Below are 20,081 nucleotides of genomic sequence, written 5' to 3'. Positions count from 1 at the left end.
AAGGGGGATGTTATCTGTAACAACATTCGTGGTTCGTCATCGAATGACAAAAAGGTTTTGTCCGTTTTGTAGTGTGAACGGCGATTGGCTGCCGTCTGGTGCTAGGGTGAAGAATGGGGTTATCCCCAATGATTCGCGTATTAAGAATATTTCTGATTGTTTGCTGGTGACATCCTAGCCTGCAGCCAAATATCATCTTTAAGTAGGTCTAAACAATTTATTAAAGTCATAAATTCCGAAGCTATCAGAATAATGTTTACCTTTGCATTCCAGTTAAATTGCTTATAATTGTCTTCCTCATAGTAAGCGAAATAATCTTGTCAAACTTCGAACCCATAAAACCAAGTATATCAAATAAGATGCTGGCAAAATAAACAAGCTTTAAGTGCAATTTGCAAACAATGAGAACGTTTAATGTCTGTCCAGATGTAACAAATGATTTATACAAAATAGTGATGGATCAAAGAAAATGAGAAAATATACAACATAATTGCTAAGATATTGTGGGCCCATATCTTGAATCATTTTTCCCCTCTCTCTCTCCTTTAACATTATCGGATTGTGTTCGTTTTTGTAGGCATCAAAATGCCAACCATATCACAACTGTTAAAGGTCCAAAATATTGATTTGCAGCTTGTCTTTCTCAAACCAATCGGTTGTTAAAATATGACTGGACAAAATGCAAAGAACTTAGAGGCTTGTAATCTGTGGCAGGTCACAGACTCTGAGATGTGACTTTTTAAAAGGGAATTAAACAGCCAAACTGACATATACTCACTCACACATCACAGTTGACACAGTAACCCCCCACCCCCGTCCCATAATCTGTCAAAAGGACATTCCCATGCATAAAGCCGTTGAATACCAATGAGTGCTGAAGGCTCGAGCTAAGATTTTATGTTCGGAAACAGCAGGAGGCTGAAGTTAGATGCTGAAGTCCAGATGCTGGTACACTGTGCTGTCATATCTCACAAACTGCAAAATTCAGGCACTCATATATAGTTTATTTTGAGAAGTAGCATCTCCTGGGGGCTGAGGAAAACAAGTGAGGGCAATGTACTGTGAAAGACGGTTCTCGGTCTTCAAGAAGGGATGGGTCCAGTTACTATATGGTCCATTTGAGAGCAAGAAACGCCTCAATGTGGGCACAATGCGATGGGAGGAGCTGGGTGTACCACTGGCTCAGAGTGCATCACCACCACACTGGTTTACAGCAGAAACAAGGCAACAAATCAAGTCTGGGCTGACCAGGAAATTAAAACGCAGGCCTGGCAATGGGCTTGAGGTGGCTAGAGGTAAGCAGTACAGATCTAATCATTTGCTACTGCTTTCTTCATACACTGAATAAGAGAAAATATAATACATTTGAATAAAATACAACAGCAGCAGATGCCATTATAAAAGGAGAGGCAAAAGGAAGAAAAGGAGTGAGATTAGAAGGGAAGAAAAAGTAGATCTGAAAGCCTAGAGTGTTTTTGTGAAGAGCTGAGGCAGGACAGGCAGACGGGCCACGGCCATGCTGTTGCGATGACCCGGTAATTAGTGAAGAGGAGAAAACTCAGTCTCTTCCAGTCCAGAGATGGAGTCGCTGTATTCTAAAGCCAGGGACACGCAGACCATCCGCCATCTTCTAAAATTCGTATTCTCCCTCCTGCTGATTCGATCTCCTTCGCTCCCCTGCCGTTTGCGGGGTAGGTGAAGGGGGAAAATCTTATATTTGAATTTTGTGTCAGTCCCGACTACCTAGTAGTCATCTAAATCAAAGAACTCATCATCATCTCCCTGGTACTCCATGCCTTGGAAGTCCACCCGGTACCGCAAGATTCCTAAGGAAAAGAAAAAAGATATTAATATATAACAATATCTTTCCATTTCCCTACAAAACATAATACATAGAGAGCACTTACCACCAATGCCTCCAAAGCCTTTCACAAACTGTGAACCCTCCTGGCTTTTGTCTGTAACGATTTCCAGCGTGGCCCCAAACTTCTTGTAGCTATTGGCGAACCACTCAAGCAGCGGCATGCTCTCAATCAGCTCATGCTCCTGACCTGTCTAAAATAAGAACATATGTTACTGTTAACATTGTACACCTCCTGCCTGAGCCCAACATTGGCTAAACTGAAAAGCAAACATTACACAAAAGTTGCAAACAATTAATCATGTATTTTTTCTTCTTTAGAAACAGTTATGAGCAAAATAAAAAAGGAAAGGTTGTTTTTACAAAATAAGAATTTCAGAATGTTCAACACTCTTAGAAGTAAAGGTTCTTTATTGACATCAGTGGTTACAAGAATCTTCTTTAGCATCCACTGAACCTTTCCATTACACAAAACGTTCTTCATGGCGGAAAAAAGGTTCTTCAGATTATTAAAATATTTTCACATAAAAAAAAACAACAACTGCAACCTTTATTTTTAACAGTTTAATTATTCACTCTTTTGCTCTAATGAGCTGCATGAACTATACAAGTTTGTGTGAAACCTGAAGATCACGTTCCTCACCATGATTTGAGGATGACGACCATCTGACCATTTGAGTTTATATGATCAAATGTAACAAATGTGCTTAAACAGGGATCTAAAATAAAGATCTAAAATAACTCATTTAGATCTCCATTTTGTAGGCACATTTGTGACATTTATATTCAATGCAGTCTTAGATTTTAGAACCCACAATGTACGATCCTGAGAAACTGAAACAGAACTGCAATGAGCTTGGTACTAATGGACTGAAGACAGTCTAAAGATCAAGTGTTCCAACACATAGGCTGCTGATCTGATTTCAGGCCATGAGTATTGATCATTGGTTGCTTGAGTATTGCACTTAATCTCCACAAGAAAGTCACTCGGGGGAAGTAGTTATGGCTATTGTTGCTTCTACATTACTTTTTTCAAAATAAATACAATTTGCTGAATCTCATAATCTGAATTTGATTGACGTGGTTTTACTTACCTCCTTGTCAGTGAAATGAGACTTGTCCTTCTCCTGTTCCGGTGTCAGATACAGTATCTTTTCATCTGATTACAAAAAATATTTAAAAATTAAATTAAAATGAGAAAAGAAGCCTTTTATATTTAGCAAGTTTTGTGAAACTGTGAGAGGAGTTTAGGTTGTGTATACCATTTTCTGGTGTAGTATTTTCTCCATGACAGCGTAGGACATAACGCATAGTGTCCAGGTTCTCGTAAACTATAAGAATCTCCACCGCTCCCATCTCTAGCGCTTTGAGTGTGTCTTCAACTCCAAAACAATACTTCCCTGTGTCCTGACTGATCTCATCAAAGTATCGGCCTGAAATCAGAGACACAGGTCACCACACCATAGAAAAAAAAAAAAAACACCAAAGCCCAGTGTTTTATGTCACAATTTTTTTTTTGCCAGCATGTCCACTTCCTTTATCAAGCCCGTAAATCAACTACCTATTAGTTTCTTTTCTTGGATGAACTTGACATTGGACAGCACTTCTGCTGAAAGCTCAATGGCCTGGTTGAAACCATTCTCTCCTCCATACGATATATCGACCAGCTTCAGAACCTTCGCTTGTAACCTCTACATGTGCAGAAGAACCAAAGTCAGAAAACAAGCAGACTGATTAATAAAGGTTGTAAATCATTTGATGCAATGAGAACTTACCGGATCAAACATGTCTGACTGGCTGAGCTCCGTCTTGAAATCAGCCGATCCGGCAAGAACCAGTCCTGCCACGTTGACCTTGTCATTGGACACGAAGAGTTGCACTGCCGTCTCTGCTACCTTACGCACATAGTTATGTCTCTTCTCCATCCTCAAACGTGCAAATCGAAGAGCGGACTGTCCTCCTCTACCTAGAGTTTAAGGAAGCAAGCTTGTAAACACTAAATTCCATAATAGAATGAAAATAGCCTCAGTAAGCAATTTGAAGATGTTTACCGTGTTTTTTGGGCAGGTCCACAGTAAATTTGTGCAACACCTCCCTTGTGTTGCCTTGTAAAGTCCCAAACAGGGCACCACTACCATCAATCACAATGAAGCCGAACTTGCTGTCGTCTGACAGCAGAGCTGTTAGAGCCTGTGGACACAAAAAAAAATTATATTAGGTGTTACAATGTTTTAGTACATTAGATAGATAGACAGACAGACAGATCTTACCTCAGTATGGAACTTGTTGTCACATAAATACAAGGATGTATTGATTGGTTTAAAAGGCTCAAAATCAATGTTTACTTTCTTCTCTTTGCCTTCCTCTGTCACTATAGTGCCACAATACACCACCAGGCCATTAGGAGGCACTGCAAGATAAACAGATGATTTATGGGAGGGGGATCAGGAGAGACCACACCTATTGAAAAGATTAAATCAGATGCAACGCCCAATTGTACCCACACATACACAGCAAATATATATGGACTGCCAGTTTAATATTTAAACGGCACCATTTCAGAAAAGATAAACATACCAAGTGCAATAAAATTCAATCATCTGGGAAGTTAAATGGCTGTGAAAGATCATAGATGAAGCTAAGCCCGCTCATTTACCTTTGTTGTAGAGTTTGAGTCTCTGCTGTACTGAGGTAATGGCTCCCAGCACGGAGAGTCTGTTGACTCTGCTCTTGATGTTCGAAGCCGTGCCGAACTCATCGGCCAACATCTTCGCAACACGCGAGATCTGATCCTTGGGTGGGATGATGAGGGAAATCATACTAGTGCCATTTCTGAGAAGCAAACAATATAACAGAAATATAAGAGCAGGCTGAGACTTTCATTAACATACAGTACCGTTTCAAAAGTTTAGGGTCAGCAAGATTATTATTATTATTATTTTAAAACGTTATCAGTTACGCTTACCAAGCCAGAATTTGCTCAAAATACAGTAATATTTTCCGAATTTAAAGTGTGTTTTCTATTTAAATATATTTTAAAGTGTATTACTGTAATGGCAAAGCTGAATATTCAGCAGCCATTACTCCAGTCTTCAGTGTCACATGATCCTTCAGAAATCACCTCGATTTCGAATATGCTGGTTTGGCGCTCAAGAAATACCTTTTAAAATCAATTCAATTATCATTATCAATGTTGGAAACAGTTGCGCTGCTTGATATCTTTATGTTAACTGACCATTTTGTTTCAATAATCTTTGCTGAAAAAATAAAGCATTTTTTCTGAATGGAATCTTTGCAACATTACAAATGTCGATTGAATGCATCATCTCACTGATACCAAACTTTTCAATGGAATTGTACACACAACGCATCAAATAACCTAACTTTGTCAAAGTGTCAAGCCAATATATGATAAAATCTAAACCGTTTATGGGCATACTGGTTGAGGGATATCAAATACATCTTCAAGTCAGCATAAAATAGATAGTTCACTCAATTCATTTACATTTTCTCCATAAACAAAAAAAAAGATTAGATCAATATGGCTGTAAGAAAATGACAGAAAATTCATTTTTGGGGTGAACTAACGGCGACTGGTTGCATTACGCCATTAACACTAAGACAGTATTCATCTACAACAATGTTTATATCGTGATATTAAAACGACGCTTAAAAAACCTAATTACTTAATAGAAACAAAACGTAGTCTATTTAGCAGGGTTTCACCCATTAAACAAACGTCATCTCCACGAACTCATTTTAAGACGTCATCCACAAAGTGCTTTACATTTCAAACGATACCACAGTTAACGTTTCCCGCACTTTATCCTAAAACCAACATTATTATCGAAATGAAGCGCTGTACAGTGCGCGGTATCGTTCTGCGTCCACCATGCTGCTCTCCCCAACAGCTGTTAGCAAGCTGGTTAGCATGTGGTCCCCCCAAAGAACGAAACGAATCGCGCATCGGAGGTGCTACTGTTTGTCATTCAACAGCTGTATACAACTCTAGAGGATCCGACGGAGCGAGCCTCACCCTCGGGCCGCCTCAAGGCTTTTGATCAACTTCTTAATCTTCCAGATTTCCACGTTCCTGTCCGCTGCGCTGGGGTCGTCCGCCATCTTCCTCGCGCTGTCTGGACCTGCTGAAAAAGAGAATCCAACTTTAGCTTGCTAGCGCCAAGTGCTTGATTAGCAGTTTTTTTCAAAGCGGATCGTACACAATGGAAATCTGAAAAGACCGACCGGGGGTCAGACAGAGTTGTTATTTGATTAAAATAAGGTCTGTTGTGAATAGAGGAGAAAAGCGCGACTAAAGTTGCACGCGCTAACTGGCTAAAACAACCCTGCGCGCGGGCCTCTCGCGCCCGAGAACATCCCTGCCACGCGCCGATCGCGCGAAACCCCCCTTTAGCTATGATTTTATTTTTTTAACACGTAGTCAGGTTTCTCGAAGCAATTTTATTATCGCACTGTACTCACAGACTAGAATTATGCGCTCCGCCGCGTCCGTACGGCAGTTACTTTGTGGTCCACAGCTCGCTCGCCGCTGTTTCTCAGTGACGTGATACACTTATCGTTAGCAGCCGGTTTGGTCCTGCTGGCTGCGCGTGGTGTTTCGGTGGAGGCTCACGTGGGGGAAAAGGCAGAATTCCATTTAGTATCACTTCCTGAAAACGCCACGCATTGGGGGGTGTATTTGGAGCTCTGTGATTGGAGGACTTTACTGTCAAACAAAAAGGGTGAAACAATGACTTTTTATTATTATTGTTTATTTTATTTTATTTTTAATTCAGAAATTAATAAGTAACATAATAATATTACTTTTGAAAGGAGTAACTAGCAATGAGTAATATATTAAATTTTTTTGAGTAACTAGCCCACCACTGGTGACAACCCACATAACAAATAGATACAAAATAAAAATAACAAGAATATTATACTAACAATAAGTAATTAAATAATAAAAAATAAACAAAGCAAAGATAAAGACCTATATTTGGTGTAGTGAAATCAAATCAAATTCTGAAACATTTTTGCATAATTTGTACACATTATTTTGCTTAAAAAATAATATTTGCACCCCTTTAATACTGTAATATATTACAATATTTATAATGGTATAATATAAAATAAAATTATTAATTTCTTTAAACAAAATAAAAACTTTAACTTCTTTATTTTCTTTTTAGCTAAAATATGACCCAGACTCTTGACAGTTTTTATGAGATGCACCCTTCTGTTTTAAAAGCACAATATTATTTTTGGTTTGTTTCAAAACTGCAACTCTGCAAGAAATACTTTACGTTTGTTTAAAATAAAAATACTAATATTGAAACATGCTATCAATAACTTAAGTATAAGCAGGCACTTTTACTATTTTATTTTCATACTGAAACCTGACAATACATTGTCATAAAATTCAGTACTAACACACACATCCCTGTTGTTGTTTTTATTCACTTCTACTTTCCATAAAGAAAACCAAGCCTTCCATTAGGATCAGTTTGCATTGTGACTTTTTTTCATTTGTTTGTTTTGAGAAATGAAAATGATTTTATTTGACATTTTATTTTACTGCATTATTGACTTGGAAGGGAAATATACCTAACTCTCATGGAAATAATGTCACAATGTAAAACCTTTAACAGTCTTTAAAAAGGCATCATTTTCTTTAGACAAAATATAATTATTCTTCATGATACAAGATTAAAAATAAAAAATAGAGAGAGAGAGAGAGAGAGAGAGAGAGAGAGAGAGAGAGAGAGGCGGGGAGGAATTGTATTGCATGGAGTTCCCCATGCAAATTTTGGATGGCTATGTTATTTAAAACACATTTGTTTTTATCATAATCCCATACGTCATACCTCCAAGACCATATCTGGGATACAGGACCAGGACTGAGAACTAATCTCAGTACTAACACATTTAGCTCTGTTGTTGTCATGTTAATAATCTAGATATTGTGATAATACATTCATCTGAATTTATTATTATTCTACAGCATTAAGTCTCTCCTGAGTTAGAGTTATTAAATGACTTTATTAAATTGCATCCTACACACAAATCATACCTACCTAAAACAGATTAAGAGTATAAAGAGACTTTAAAGTTTTTATCTAAACTAAATATTTCAGCAGATCTAGACTCGGCCCAGGACACTTTCAGCTACAATCACAAGAGTTCATTTTTCATGGTCTCTTGGTTCCTTTGCTGAGTTTGTCTCCAAGCTCCTGAATCAATTCAGCAAGTTCTTCAGTGGCCTGTGACTTTTCCTCAAGGAGCTCATAGCGGAGGCTGGAAATGTCCTGCTTGATTTCCTTCAACTCACCTGAGAAAAAAGGCACATGAAAACAAGGGTTTAAAGGGTTTCAAGTAAAACTTGACACCAAAATCACAGTTACGGCCATTTTTAACACTTTACGGTTTATTGCTAGACATCAATCAAAGAAATGTGTTTATGGTCACACAAGTAAATCACACAAGAGACACTAATGGATGAATAAATGAGTCTTACCTTCATTGATCTCATCACTTTCACTGTCAATTTGAGCTTTTAAGACATACCGCTTGATGAGACGCTTCATGAGTTTCTGTGAGATTAAGAACGTTTAGAACGACATTTCACTATATATATATATATATATATATATATGATTTATGTACATATAAGTTTTAGGATAAAAATCAATCAGTACCTGATATCTTGTGGGGTGTTTAATGGGATTTCTAACCGTGAAGCCCTCTTGTGCATGGTAGGGTCGAAACCGACCAAGCTGAAAAGATATCAAAATTACAACCTGCGATTTCTACATTTGAACACTCTGAAAATCCTTGCTGAACTCTGACCTTAGAGCGTGAATTGGCCATTCCCACGTCCTGCTGGCTGCTGTTGCTACGAACCCTGGCCTTGCACAAACTCACTAGGCATGCTTTAGTGCGCTGAGCCATGTAATAGAAGGATTTGGGGCTGGGTATTAGATTAAAGGGGGGTGGAAGAGTGCTGCCTTCATCAAAATAGGAGAGCCACAGCTTTGCACGAGCAAACTTCCATTCTACATCAGCGTCCTCCTGTTCTCACACACGCAAATATAAACATATGCATGACAAACTATCCTTTTGAGTATTATTATTATTATTTTCAAAAGGACATTTGTCTCACCTCAATCTCCTGGTATGAGTGGTTGATCATGGCTATGAGCATGTTGAGCAGGACCACCACCATTGTGACATTATAGACCCCAAAGAGCACATACCCAATGTTCTCAATGAACTTATGATCGTACTTCAAAACCACAGAGATCACCTCAGATAAACCAAAGATGGACCAGAACAGTGTTTTAAAGCTTTCCTCTACCCTGCAACAGATACATACATGCAAAATGTTATTTTAACATTCAAAAATAGTGCTTATATATTTTTTTTTCTTTTGAGATATTGTCTGAGCTGCTGTTTTCATACACCAAAATGTAAGATATTAATCTGAGATCTGAGAGGAAGATTTTTGGCTTCAATTCCATATTATATTAAAATTTTATTATACACTACCATTCAAACATTTGGAGTCTGTAAGATTTTTTATAATGTTCTTGGTCACTATTATGCTCAGCAAGACTGCATTTATTTGATGAAGAATACAGTAAAAACAGTAATATTTTATTAATGATTAATTAAAATAACTTTGTTCTATTTGAATAGATTTTAAAATTACATTTTACTGAATTTTTGACATCATTACTCCAGTCTTCAGTGTCACATGATCCTTCAGAAATCATTCTAATATGCTGATTTACTGCTCAAGAAATGTTTTATATTATTATCAATGTTGAAACATTTTGCTACTTAATATTTTTGTAGAAACCACAATACTTTTTTTCAAGATTCTCAGATGAATAGAAAGTTCATATACAACATTTATCTGAAATAGATTTTTTTTGTAACATAAATATGTTTACTGTCACTTTCATACAATTTAATGTGTCCCTTGTTGAATGAAATTACTAATTTCTTTAAGAGAGAGAGAGAGAGAGAGAGAGAGAGTAATCATACTGACCCTAAAACCTTTGAATTGTGTATAAGTCAAATAGACTAATTTCATCTTTTGTTGCAAAACATTCAGCAAAACATCTACTTTTGTGTTTTGTGTAAAAGCCTCTAATTTGTAACAAAACAATGGGGAATATGATAGATTTTTTTAAAATATATATTTTTATTTATTTTTTGGGGGGGTGATCTATCCCTTTAACAAGTAAATTCGAAATATAGTATTTGTCGTTGTAACTTTTTTGGACTTACGTGGTGAAAGCAGGATTATATTTAGCTCCCAAGTAATAGGAATACAAATTAAACATGCCGATCATGAAGGCAAGGAAGACCATGATGAAGATGACCATGAATTTAAAAATATCCTTCACCGTGCGCCCAAGAGATATTTGTAAGGGTCCGAAACTCTCGTTTGCTGGCAGGACGTAGGCGATACGTGAGAAACTGAGCACCACAGCGATAGAGTACAAGCCCTCAGAGATGAGCTGAGGATCTGAGGGAAGCCACCTGTTCCTGGCTGAGAGAGAAGAGGCATTATTTTGGTGTCACCACTTGATGGCAGCCTTTTGTTTCATTTCAGACAGCTGCAAGAAAGTCTGTGCGGCATGCATGCATAATAAGCATATGATTGAGAACAGAAAAAGACCTGGTCTTTGATACTGATACAGTATTTTACAGTTCACTTTAGATTTTTATTTGTTGAATATACAGATTCTTTATTTTTGCAACATACCATAAGTGAAGTAGGCCACGTCTTCTGGTAACGAGGCATTGATCAAGTCTGCATTAGTCACGTACAAATCCACATACAGCTGTGCATGAGAGGCTCGCAGGAAAGCCATGAACCGTGCGGTGAATGATGCCACGAAGACAGATAGCATGCCGAAGTCTAACACATTCCACAAATGCATGATGTATTCTCGTGGCCCATCAGCCCAAACCTCCTTACACTCCGTCCAGATCATTCCTGATCAGGAGAATCAAAGAAAAGAAATGGGGTTCATTTATCATGCTTGAAATATGACATAATCAATTACAGATTATTCTAGAGATCTGAACTGAACTGAACAATTGACTGGTTACTATTGTCTTGCTTGTAGCGTGGCGATTTCGCGTGACCAACATAAGTGAAATGTGCTGATTCCTATTTGAACGACTCGATTCCGTCAATGAAATTTTGCAAATCAACTGTAAATGTGAAAACTGTCTCACCTGCATTCAAGGTGTTAATAGTGCTACTTTCTAAGAGATTTCCTATTTTATTCACACTCTTTCTGACCCAAGATTACCTATAATCTAGGCATATGATGCTTGACTGATACTCACCAAGCACCCATTCCATTATCAACATCTCTGTCCATGAGAACTGAGTGGTTTTAATGCGAAAGATCTGCCGTGGATGATCAGTGATGGTTTCGTTAGGAAGGTTTTTGACTCCTGCGAAGCGGTCGGATGCATTGAGAACCAGAAGACAGAGGAAGAGGGTGAATGAGACGGCGTGAGCTACAAACTTCATAAAGGGACTGCGGAGAACCTGGCCCACCTGGAGAAAAGAGCAAATGCAGAAATGCATTTAACAATGGAAGAAAAAGAGAAGTCTGCCCAATGTTATTAAATGAATTGATTCTGAATGATGATGATGTACTTTGCTGCAGGGCATAATCCAATATGCAATAGCAAGAAATGGCAGGCCAACCATCACTCCCAGCACTGTCCAACACTTCACGCCGATTGACTGCTGCCTTAGGCCTGATAGATTCTCATACCACAGCGTCAGTAACTGCTGCTGGCAGTTCGGATGAGCCACAAACTGCAGGGACAGCATTGAATTAGACATTGTCTTGGGAAACCACTTCCACTTTAGTCTATAAATAATTTCCCCATACCTTCTTGACTTCATAGTTAATGGCCAGTTTGACCCGGCTAAGGCAGGGCCGGTGGTGTTCGCTCGGGGGGGTCTGGTCCACATCTCCATTCAAAATGGCCTCCACTTCCTCTGTGTTTCTGCACAGATCCAGAACACCAACCACAAAGTCCTTACACTGCATGGAGAGCTTCCTGTAGTCATTCTGAAACAAAACAGAGCGACAGAATTATGACTTCAGGCGGGCTATAAATTACTTGTAAGAAATCATTCACTCCAACTGGGACCCGAACAGTGAACTCTCTGCTGTGAAAGACATGGATGTGTGTGAATTCATGAAAGTCCCATGTCGCACCTCCAAATGGAAGTCTGATTGATGTTTGCATCAGATATTCTCAAACAGAAATGTACCTAATGGAGGGCACCCAAGAGAAGCCCATCCTGCTAATTATAGCATCGCAGTGGTTTAGGAGAACAAACGTTTTATGTGGAATTACAGAAGCGGAATCACTGACACGCCATTACAACTGTCAAAGTGATCGTCTGTAGAGAAAAATGGTGATGAGAGAATAATAACGGGGTGATTACAGGAAGCTCTCGATGGAGCAGTTTCAATTAATAGCTCACTAACCACAATAAGGGAAAAAACTGTCTGGATTTGAGAACTCCTGATTAGATATTTCCCCAGAGTGATGGTGAGTGAAGAACTTTTCTTCTACATAGTTAAATATAAAACAACACACGTTGGCAAAGCACATGGAGCTCTCTAGAGAAACGTTTCCTTTTTGGAAAAATGTTGTGTGGAGAGATTCTACTGAACCAGAAACTGTCATCGAACAGCCTCTAATTTATAATGAGGGTAAACTCAAGGGTGGGAAATTGGTTTTCGTGTGGAATAATCTGCTGGTCTGTGAGCTCGAATGAGGGTAGACGTTTCTTTCAGAGAGACGCAGCTCATTACAGGGCCATGAGCACACTTTTCACAATTGGACACTTCCTAGATTAACTGAGAAGCTGTGCTTTGAAATTATCATGAGAGCGCCTTAAAGGAGTTTGTATTATGCACAAAGTACATAATGATTCATAATGATTCAACTCACTATACCCCCCCCCAACCCTAAAATGTTTTTTTAGGGTTAAACACGTTACATTTATGTACTAAATAAATGTTTAACATAATATTATTTAACAAATTTATCATATGTATAGGATTACATTTTTTAAGTCAGAAATCACTAGATAAATTATGATTATTGTATTCTATTAACAGCCCTACTTTTTAAAAGAAATAATCACAATGTATATTTCTGACATCCGACCCTCTGATCCAGGTAATAATTGGTAATAATTGAATTAATTATGGTTTCAGGACAGTAACAGGTTCATAAATAAATAGTCAAAATCATGAGATAAGAAGTCATAATTATGACATAAAAAGTAAAAACTATAACAAAAACTATTAAGACATAAGTCAACATTTAAAATGAAAAGTCATAATTATGACATGAACAATGAAGTTATAACAAAAGGTTGAAACTGACATAAAAATTAAACTTTTTGTCATATTTATTAATATACTTATGAACTGATGACTTATTATATTTTGTCAATATATAATTATAATATCATAAATATGATTTATGATTTATGTCATAAGTATGGCGTTTAATCTCAGAAATATTTTTGACAACATTTTGACTTTTTATTTTATAATTATGCACACTTAAAAAAAATTTCATGATTATTACTTCATATCTCATAATGTTGCCTTTTATGTCATAGTTATGACATTTAATGTCCTGTGATTAACCAAACATGATTATTTTTTTTTTTTTTTTTATTTTATTTTATTTTATTTTATTTTATTTTATTTTATTTTATTTTATTTTATTTTTTTTATTTTTATTTTATATTATATTTTATTTTATTTTATTTTATTTTATTTTATTTTTTAATTTAATTTAATTTGATTTAATTTTATTTATTTTTATTTATTTTATTTTATTTTATTTTATTTTATTTTATTTTATTTTATAATTATTTTATTTTATTTTAAATATTTTATTTTATTTTATTTTTTATTTATTTTATTTTATTTCAGGTAAAGGTAATTATTTTATTTTATTTTATTTTATTTTTATTTTATTTTATTTTATTTTATTTTATTAGAAAGGGCCTTTCTTATGTTGTTCCAAACCCGTATCACTTTTCTTCTTCTGTGAACTATCCCTTTAATATTTTTCTCAAAATGGGTCTGTATACATGAAATATACAGATATATACTGTCTTTTACATTTCAACACAAAAGAAACTCCTAATGTAGCCTGTGAAGTTGGGCCTTTGTTTGGGCCTTTGTTTCTAGCATTTCTGTGCACCTCCTCACCTTAAATTCAGTCTCAATGTTGGCGAGTTGTGCCAGCTCATTGCTGAGCTGTAGCGCTGTGAGCACAGGGTCTTCACTAGACAGTGACAGATAGGCAGCGCTGGCGAGGCCTTTGTAGGCGTTCATCCTTGATCGTGAATGGCTGAAAGAATCCTGCTTCTGTTTCTCCGCACACTCGCCGCACTTGCAGAAATAGTCGTGGGGTTTCTCAATGCGAGCCCCCTTGAGTAACAAAATGTGCACGATCTCGTACTCCTTGCAGTGGGCCGCCAGAATCATAGGTGTGATGTCCTGGGAAAAGCGAGTCCCGTCTTCATCGTACGCGTAGAAGTCATCATCTCGTAGCTGTTGCTCCAGGGGACTCAGAGTCAGACGGAGACCACCTTCGAATGCCGGATGTGCCAGGATGGCCTCTACTATCCGCACATAGCCTTTGCTGATGGCTAAAAGCAGGGCATCACCAACTCGCGCCAGCCCTTCTTTCTTCAGCAACAGTTCTGTGACCTCCAAGTGCTCGTTACCTACAGCGAGCTGCAATGCATTCTGACCCATGTAGTCCACACAGTTAACATTCAGAGTCTTGGACTCCTCAAGCATCTTACGGACCACAGGGATGTTTCCATACTCTGCGGCATCTAGGAAACGCTCCTCCTCTTCGGTCAGACTGGTGCCTCTCTCGCTGAACATGTACCCTGCCCCACGCACTTCCCTCTCAGGCGGTGCACTGTCTCCCTCACTGAATGTGCCTCAAAGCTGAAAAACCCAAAAAATGAAAAACCAATACAAATACAAACACATCACTTTTATATACAATCAGATTTTTTAGATAGGTGACAGTGAAGACATTTATAATGTTATAAAAAACATATATAGGCTAGTTCACATTCTTTCTTTTAAACCTTCTATTCATCAGGGAATCCTGAAAAAATCAGTATCCACAAAAATATTCAACAGCTCAACTGTTTCAACACTTAACTTTGCTTCTTGAGCACCAAATCAGCATATTATGATTTCTGAAGGATCGTGAGACACTGAAGACTGGAGTAATGATGCAGAAAATTCAGCTTTTCTATCACAAGTATATATTACATTTTTAAATATATTAAAAATAGAAAACAGTTGTTTTAAATTGTAATAATAAAAATAATTAAATGCTGACCTCAAATGTTTAAAGAGTCCATATTGGTAACATAAAGGTACTACCTAAAGTGTACATGTTAGCATCTAAAAGGTACAAAAGTGTACCTTTTGATAAGGCACCACCCCAGTGACAGCTTTTGTACCTTTTTTCTGAGAGTGTATACACTGAATTGCATTTTTATGTATTTTTGCATAAATTAGTTTTTAAGACAATTAGTCACATGATAGACCCATAGTAGATAATGTTACTATTAGCTTTCTTCAGATATCACAGACCTTGAATCAACCAAACACTGCATGACTTTACAGTACAGTACAGTACAAGACCATAAATTACAGCGGTGGTCAATGACATCAATGCAGATGGACTTCTAATTAAATGCATCCTTTACTACAGCTTCATCTCATTACAGAAACCACCTCTAAGAACAGAATGTTCCTAACATCATATAGAGTGATCTTCACCTCAGGACATCATTCATTTACTTTATTGAATTAACCGGAGCTGCTTTGTAGTGTCAATTTCCCTTGAACTTAAGAAGGCTTCAAAGACGCTGAACTAGTTAAATCGTAAACAAGTTATATTCAAACAAAAGCCAGGTAGACAGCAACGGATGAAATCTAATTTTATTCCATTTTGCAAGAGCCTCAGTGCAAATTGTACTGCATAACGGATCACAATTGTGAGTGTCACTTGTAATAAAACTCATTCCTTGCTTTGCAACATGAAAAATCAAACATTGTGATTCTGTAGTGCGCAAAATAATATTTTGTTCCATCTCTAAATCTTTACTGATCAGTTTTTGCAGAGTACAGGGGACAAGAATCATAAGCTTGCAAATGTATCTGTCAATAACACTGAAATTAAAAGAGATTGAAATAAACAGGCTAAACTATTTATGTTTCAATATGGTCTGTGTGAACTGTGTCAATCTAATAACCGAAATGTTCATTCATAAGAAGAGCAAAGAGATTTTTACTTCTCTTTCATAACTCAAGAGACTTAATGGGCTTTGTCTCAGATGTTTCTGATAAATTCCTAAATGAAACAACTGTTGACATGTAGTAAAAGTATGAAATTATATGTTTACCTTACATCAGACGATTTGGTCTTGGTGGAATTTTGTGAAGTATACTGTTCAAAGTTTGTGGTGTGTAAAAATGTGATGTTTTTTTAAAGAACTTTGGTCACCAAGCCTGCATTGGATCAAAAATAATACTTTGTAATTTATTCCTGTGATAAAAAAAAAACTGAATTTTCCAGTCTTCAGTGTCACATGATCTTTCAGAAATCATTTCTTATCATTTTGTGGAAACTGTGGCACATTTTTTTCAGGATTCTTTGATGAATAGAAAGTTCAAATAAACAATATTAAAAAGAAAACATTAAACAACTCCTGTAACATTCTAAATGTCTTTGTTACTTTTGATCAATATAATGTGTCTTGGCTGAAAAGATTCTTCTGAAACACACACTTTGCTCTTTTGCTCTCATTACTCAATATTTGCATCTATATTCTATATTTATATCTAAAACTACATAACCAAGTTTATATATATATATATATATATAATATATATTATATATATATATATATATATATATATATATTATATATATATAATATATATATATATAAAACGTCTCCTGTTTGGAGATGATGCAATTTATCACACATCATGCTTCACAATCATCATTCTGACATTTACATCAAGAGTGAACTCATTAACATGCATATGGCAGTTAGCCAGAAGCAAAGGTTTATAGTTAAAAACGGTTTCAAATATTACTATTTTTCTTACACACACTTATCATTTTGCTTCAGTGATACATGAACTGGGGCCCAGATGGGCCCAACTGGGACTTTGAGAGTCCCATCATACACTGACATTATATGGACTCACAGATATAGACTATTTTTCTAAAAAAAAACTTTCTTTGTATTCACCTGAAGAAAGAAAGTCACATTCGCCCAGGACACCATGCAGTTACAGTAAATAACTTAATTTGTTACAAAATAAACTTAATCTACAGTGATTTTTCAATATATAATTTGTTTTATTGATTTTTATTTATTTATTTATTTTTTCAAATCACATCAAATACAAAACAACTATTAATAATGGACATAATATTATTAGGCTTGGGCCTATATATATATTTAAAATTACATTTCTACTTTAATATATTTTCAAATGTAATTTAGGATGGAAAAGTTGAATTTTCAGAAGCCATTACTCCAAGCTTCAGTGTTACATGATCCTTAAAAAAAAAAAAAACTATTATTAATAAACAAACTTTATTTTCTATTATTATTATTTTTTTTTTTATTTATGGCTGCATTTATGCATTTAGAGTTTGTATGCTGAGTAACTGGGGTAAAGCTAATCTATGAGCACAAAAAGAGGCCTTTAAAAAAAGATAATAAATAAATGAATAAATAATAAAATAATACATTTAGGCTACTGCAAAATCACCTGAAACGCATGCCAACTTAGTCCAAACGCAGTTCGATTATATGAAAAACTACATTGTTTTAGAATATAAAACAATCTTAATAAAGTAATCATCAAACAAACAAACTTATTTAACACACAACACACATAATAAATATATTTTTTTTTTTGTGAGTGTTTATTTATTTATTTTGTATCATTGATATTAACCGTTTTTTTTTTTTTTTTTTTTTTTTTTTTACTTACGAGTAATGTGAGTTGCTCTCTTGAGGATGCCAGTGATGGTGCACGTGATAGTCCAGGTCATCATCGCTCATGCCAAACTCATGTCTGGATCCCTCAACTTGATGGAGATCTGATAACTCTGTCTTGGTGGGGTCGGTTTCTATAAGAGTACCAGGCAGAGTCATACACCTGTTTAACATAGGTCTGTCGGGGCGACAGCAAGCGCTTCTGTCGCTGTAGGTAAACTCTTCTCCGTGAGTGTCGGGTGCGCCTCGCTCGGCATCCGCTGCGGCGATATCAGCATCTCCCGCCGAGAGCGCGAGCGGGATGGTGCAGAGAGCAGCGTGAGACATGATGAACTGCTCTTTGGCATGCATATCGCTCTTCTCCCCCATCCGACACTTTCATAACAAAAACAAACAAGCTCAAGTTAAATAATAGATTCCATAAACATCATGGTCTGCAACAAGTGTGACAGTCAGTTTGTAAAACACGCACTTTTTCTTCTGGTTATCCCTCCCCGTCCCCGACCTTTCAGATTAACACCTCCCACCAGTGTTGTGAGGAGTTCACAAAGTACAAAGTACAAATGCAGAAAAAAAATACAGTATTTTCTGCCTTGTTGTCCCATCTAAACATCATAAAAAAAAAAAACAAAATCAAATAAAAAAAAAAAAAAAAATAAAAAAAACTAATATAAAAAAAAAAAAAAAAAAAAAAAATGCAAAGACATGAGACATGCATTTTTTCCGAAAACAGAGAATACATTTAAATCTAAATAAATACACAGTAAGAACTTCCTTCTTGTCAAGAACCATTTTTTTTATTGTATAGGGTTCTTGAGTTTAGCTATACGTTTTTTTGGAGATTAAAAAAGTTATTATATTCATTATAGGTTCTTCAGATTATTATCCCAGCTAACAGTGACTGTGTTACACCTTGGCAAACTGATCAGTGGTCTGGTGTTTCTAGTGCTTACATGATATCTTGATTATATATACTTATATATATGAATAGAAGGGGGCCAAGCACCGAACCCTGGGGTAGACCTTGAGGCAGAGGGGCCATGGAGGAAGTACAAATACAAACTACTGTCAGTTTGTCAGACATGACCTTTGCCAGGGTGGGACAGTGCCAGTGATGATAGAGGATTCAAGATGGAAGAGAAGAATTGTATGGTTGAGATACTTAAAACAAGATAATTTTACTTAAAAAAAGCAAAATTGTGGAGAATTACAGAGAAAAGAGAATTTGTTTCCTTTCAAAATAATAAAAAAAAATTATAGAATATTTGTTTTCCATTTGAATTGGTTCATTTTAAAGTAGACATCTCTCTCTCTCTCTCTCATCTCTCTCCTCGTCTCTCTCTCATCTCTCTCTCTCTCTCTCAAGTCCATCTCTATACTCTATATATATATATAATATATATTAGGGCTGTCAAATATGATTAATCACGGTTAATCACAATCCAAATTAAAAAAGTTTTGTTACATAATATATAGTTATGTGTACAGGGGTATATTTATTATGTATATATAAATCACACACACATAAATTAATATTTAGAAAGATAGTTACATGTATAATACATTTATATATTTATATTCTTATATTTATATATTATATATAATATATTTTAATATAGTGCAACAATAACATTGAGATCTTGTTCTTCTTAAATATATACATTTCCAGAGGTGTGGTGTATTTATATCGTAATACCATAAAAAAGTATACACAGTATACACACATATTATTATGTAAACAACACATTTTATTTTGGATGTGATTAATCGGTGATTATCATTTGACAGACCTAATATATATATATATGTTATAGAGTATATACTATATAATATAGGCTATATATATAGTCTATATTATATATATATATTATTTTTTTTTTTTTTTTTTTTGTCTGTAAGGCAAAGATAGTGTTATTGAGTTTCGCTGAAGTTCACAGAGACCGAGACAGCAGAAAGCGGGAAGTAGAAAGATTGCTTTCATTATTTTACGAAAGCACAATGTTTTGTTGTTATTGTGAGTGCATATTAATAAACAGAATATTTACAGATTCAAAAGATGTGTACTCTTATCTGTATGGCCAG

At 35.9% G+C, this 20,081-nt stretch overlaps 2 protein-coding genes across 3 annotated transcripts; both read right to left on the bottom strand.

The window, feature by feature from the left end:
• Positions 1-386: 386 nt before the first annotated feature.
• On the bottom strand, positions 387-6,511 carry LOC109099005 (eukaryotic peptide chain release factor subunit 1). Of its 2 annotated transcripts, none has more exons than XM_042732400.1 (11): positions 6,344-6,511; positions 5,898-6,006; positions 4,518-4,693; positions 4,132-4,271; positions 3,913-4,051; positions 3,637-3,827; positions 3,423-3,552; positions 3,124-3,294; positions 2,956-3,020; positions 1,908-2,055; positions 387-1,826 (listed from the first exon to the last, which is right to left on the bottom strand). In XM_042732400.1, the coding sequence occupies exons 2-11, from the start codon at positions 5,981-5,983 to the stop codon at positions 1,744-1,746; spliced, it is 1,329 nt and encodes a 442-aa protein (XP_042588334.1). In that variant the 5' UTR covers positions 5,984-6,006; positions 6,344-6,511; the 3' UTR covers positions 387-1,743. The 2 variants fall into 2 exon arrangements, with proteins under 2 accessions (XP_042588334.1, XP_042588335.1); XM_042732401.1 differs by having other exon boundaries at positions 5,898-6,003.
• A 1,103-nt stretch (positions 6,512-7,614) lies between these two features.
• Positions 7,615-18,368, bottom strand: LOC109098995 (short transient receptor potential channel 7-like). Its single transcript, XM_042731989.1, has 12 exons — positions 17,995-18,368; positions 14,152-14,887; positions 11,791-11,973; positions 11,550-11,714; positions 11,231-11,447; positions 10,638-10,871; positions 10,157-10,421; positions 9,024-9,219; positions 8,711-8,932; positions 8,560-8,637; positions 8,379-8,454; positions 7,615-8,192 (listed from the first exon to the last, which is right to left on the bottom strand). The coding sequence occupies exons 1-12, from the start codon at positions 18,366-18,368 to the stop codon at positions 8,053-8,055; spliced, it is 2,886 nt and encodes a 961-aa protein (XP_042587923.1). The 3' UTR covers positions 7,615-8,052.
• Between the last annotated feature and the right edge of the window lie 1,713 nt (positions 18,369-20,081).

Source organism: Cyprinus carpio, chromosome B10 (assembly GCF_018340385.1).
Source record: "Cyprinus carpio isolate SPL01 chromosome B10, ASM1834038v1, whole genome shotgun sequence".
Lineage (NCBI taxonomy): Eukaryota > Metazoa > Chordata > Actinopteri > Cypriniformes > Cyprinidae > Cyprinus > Cyprinus carpio.
Note: the sequence above shows the minus strand (reverse complement) of the source record. Positions and strands in the feature narration are given on the sequence as shown.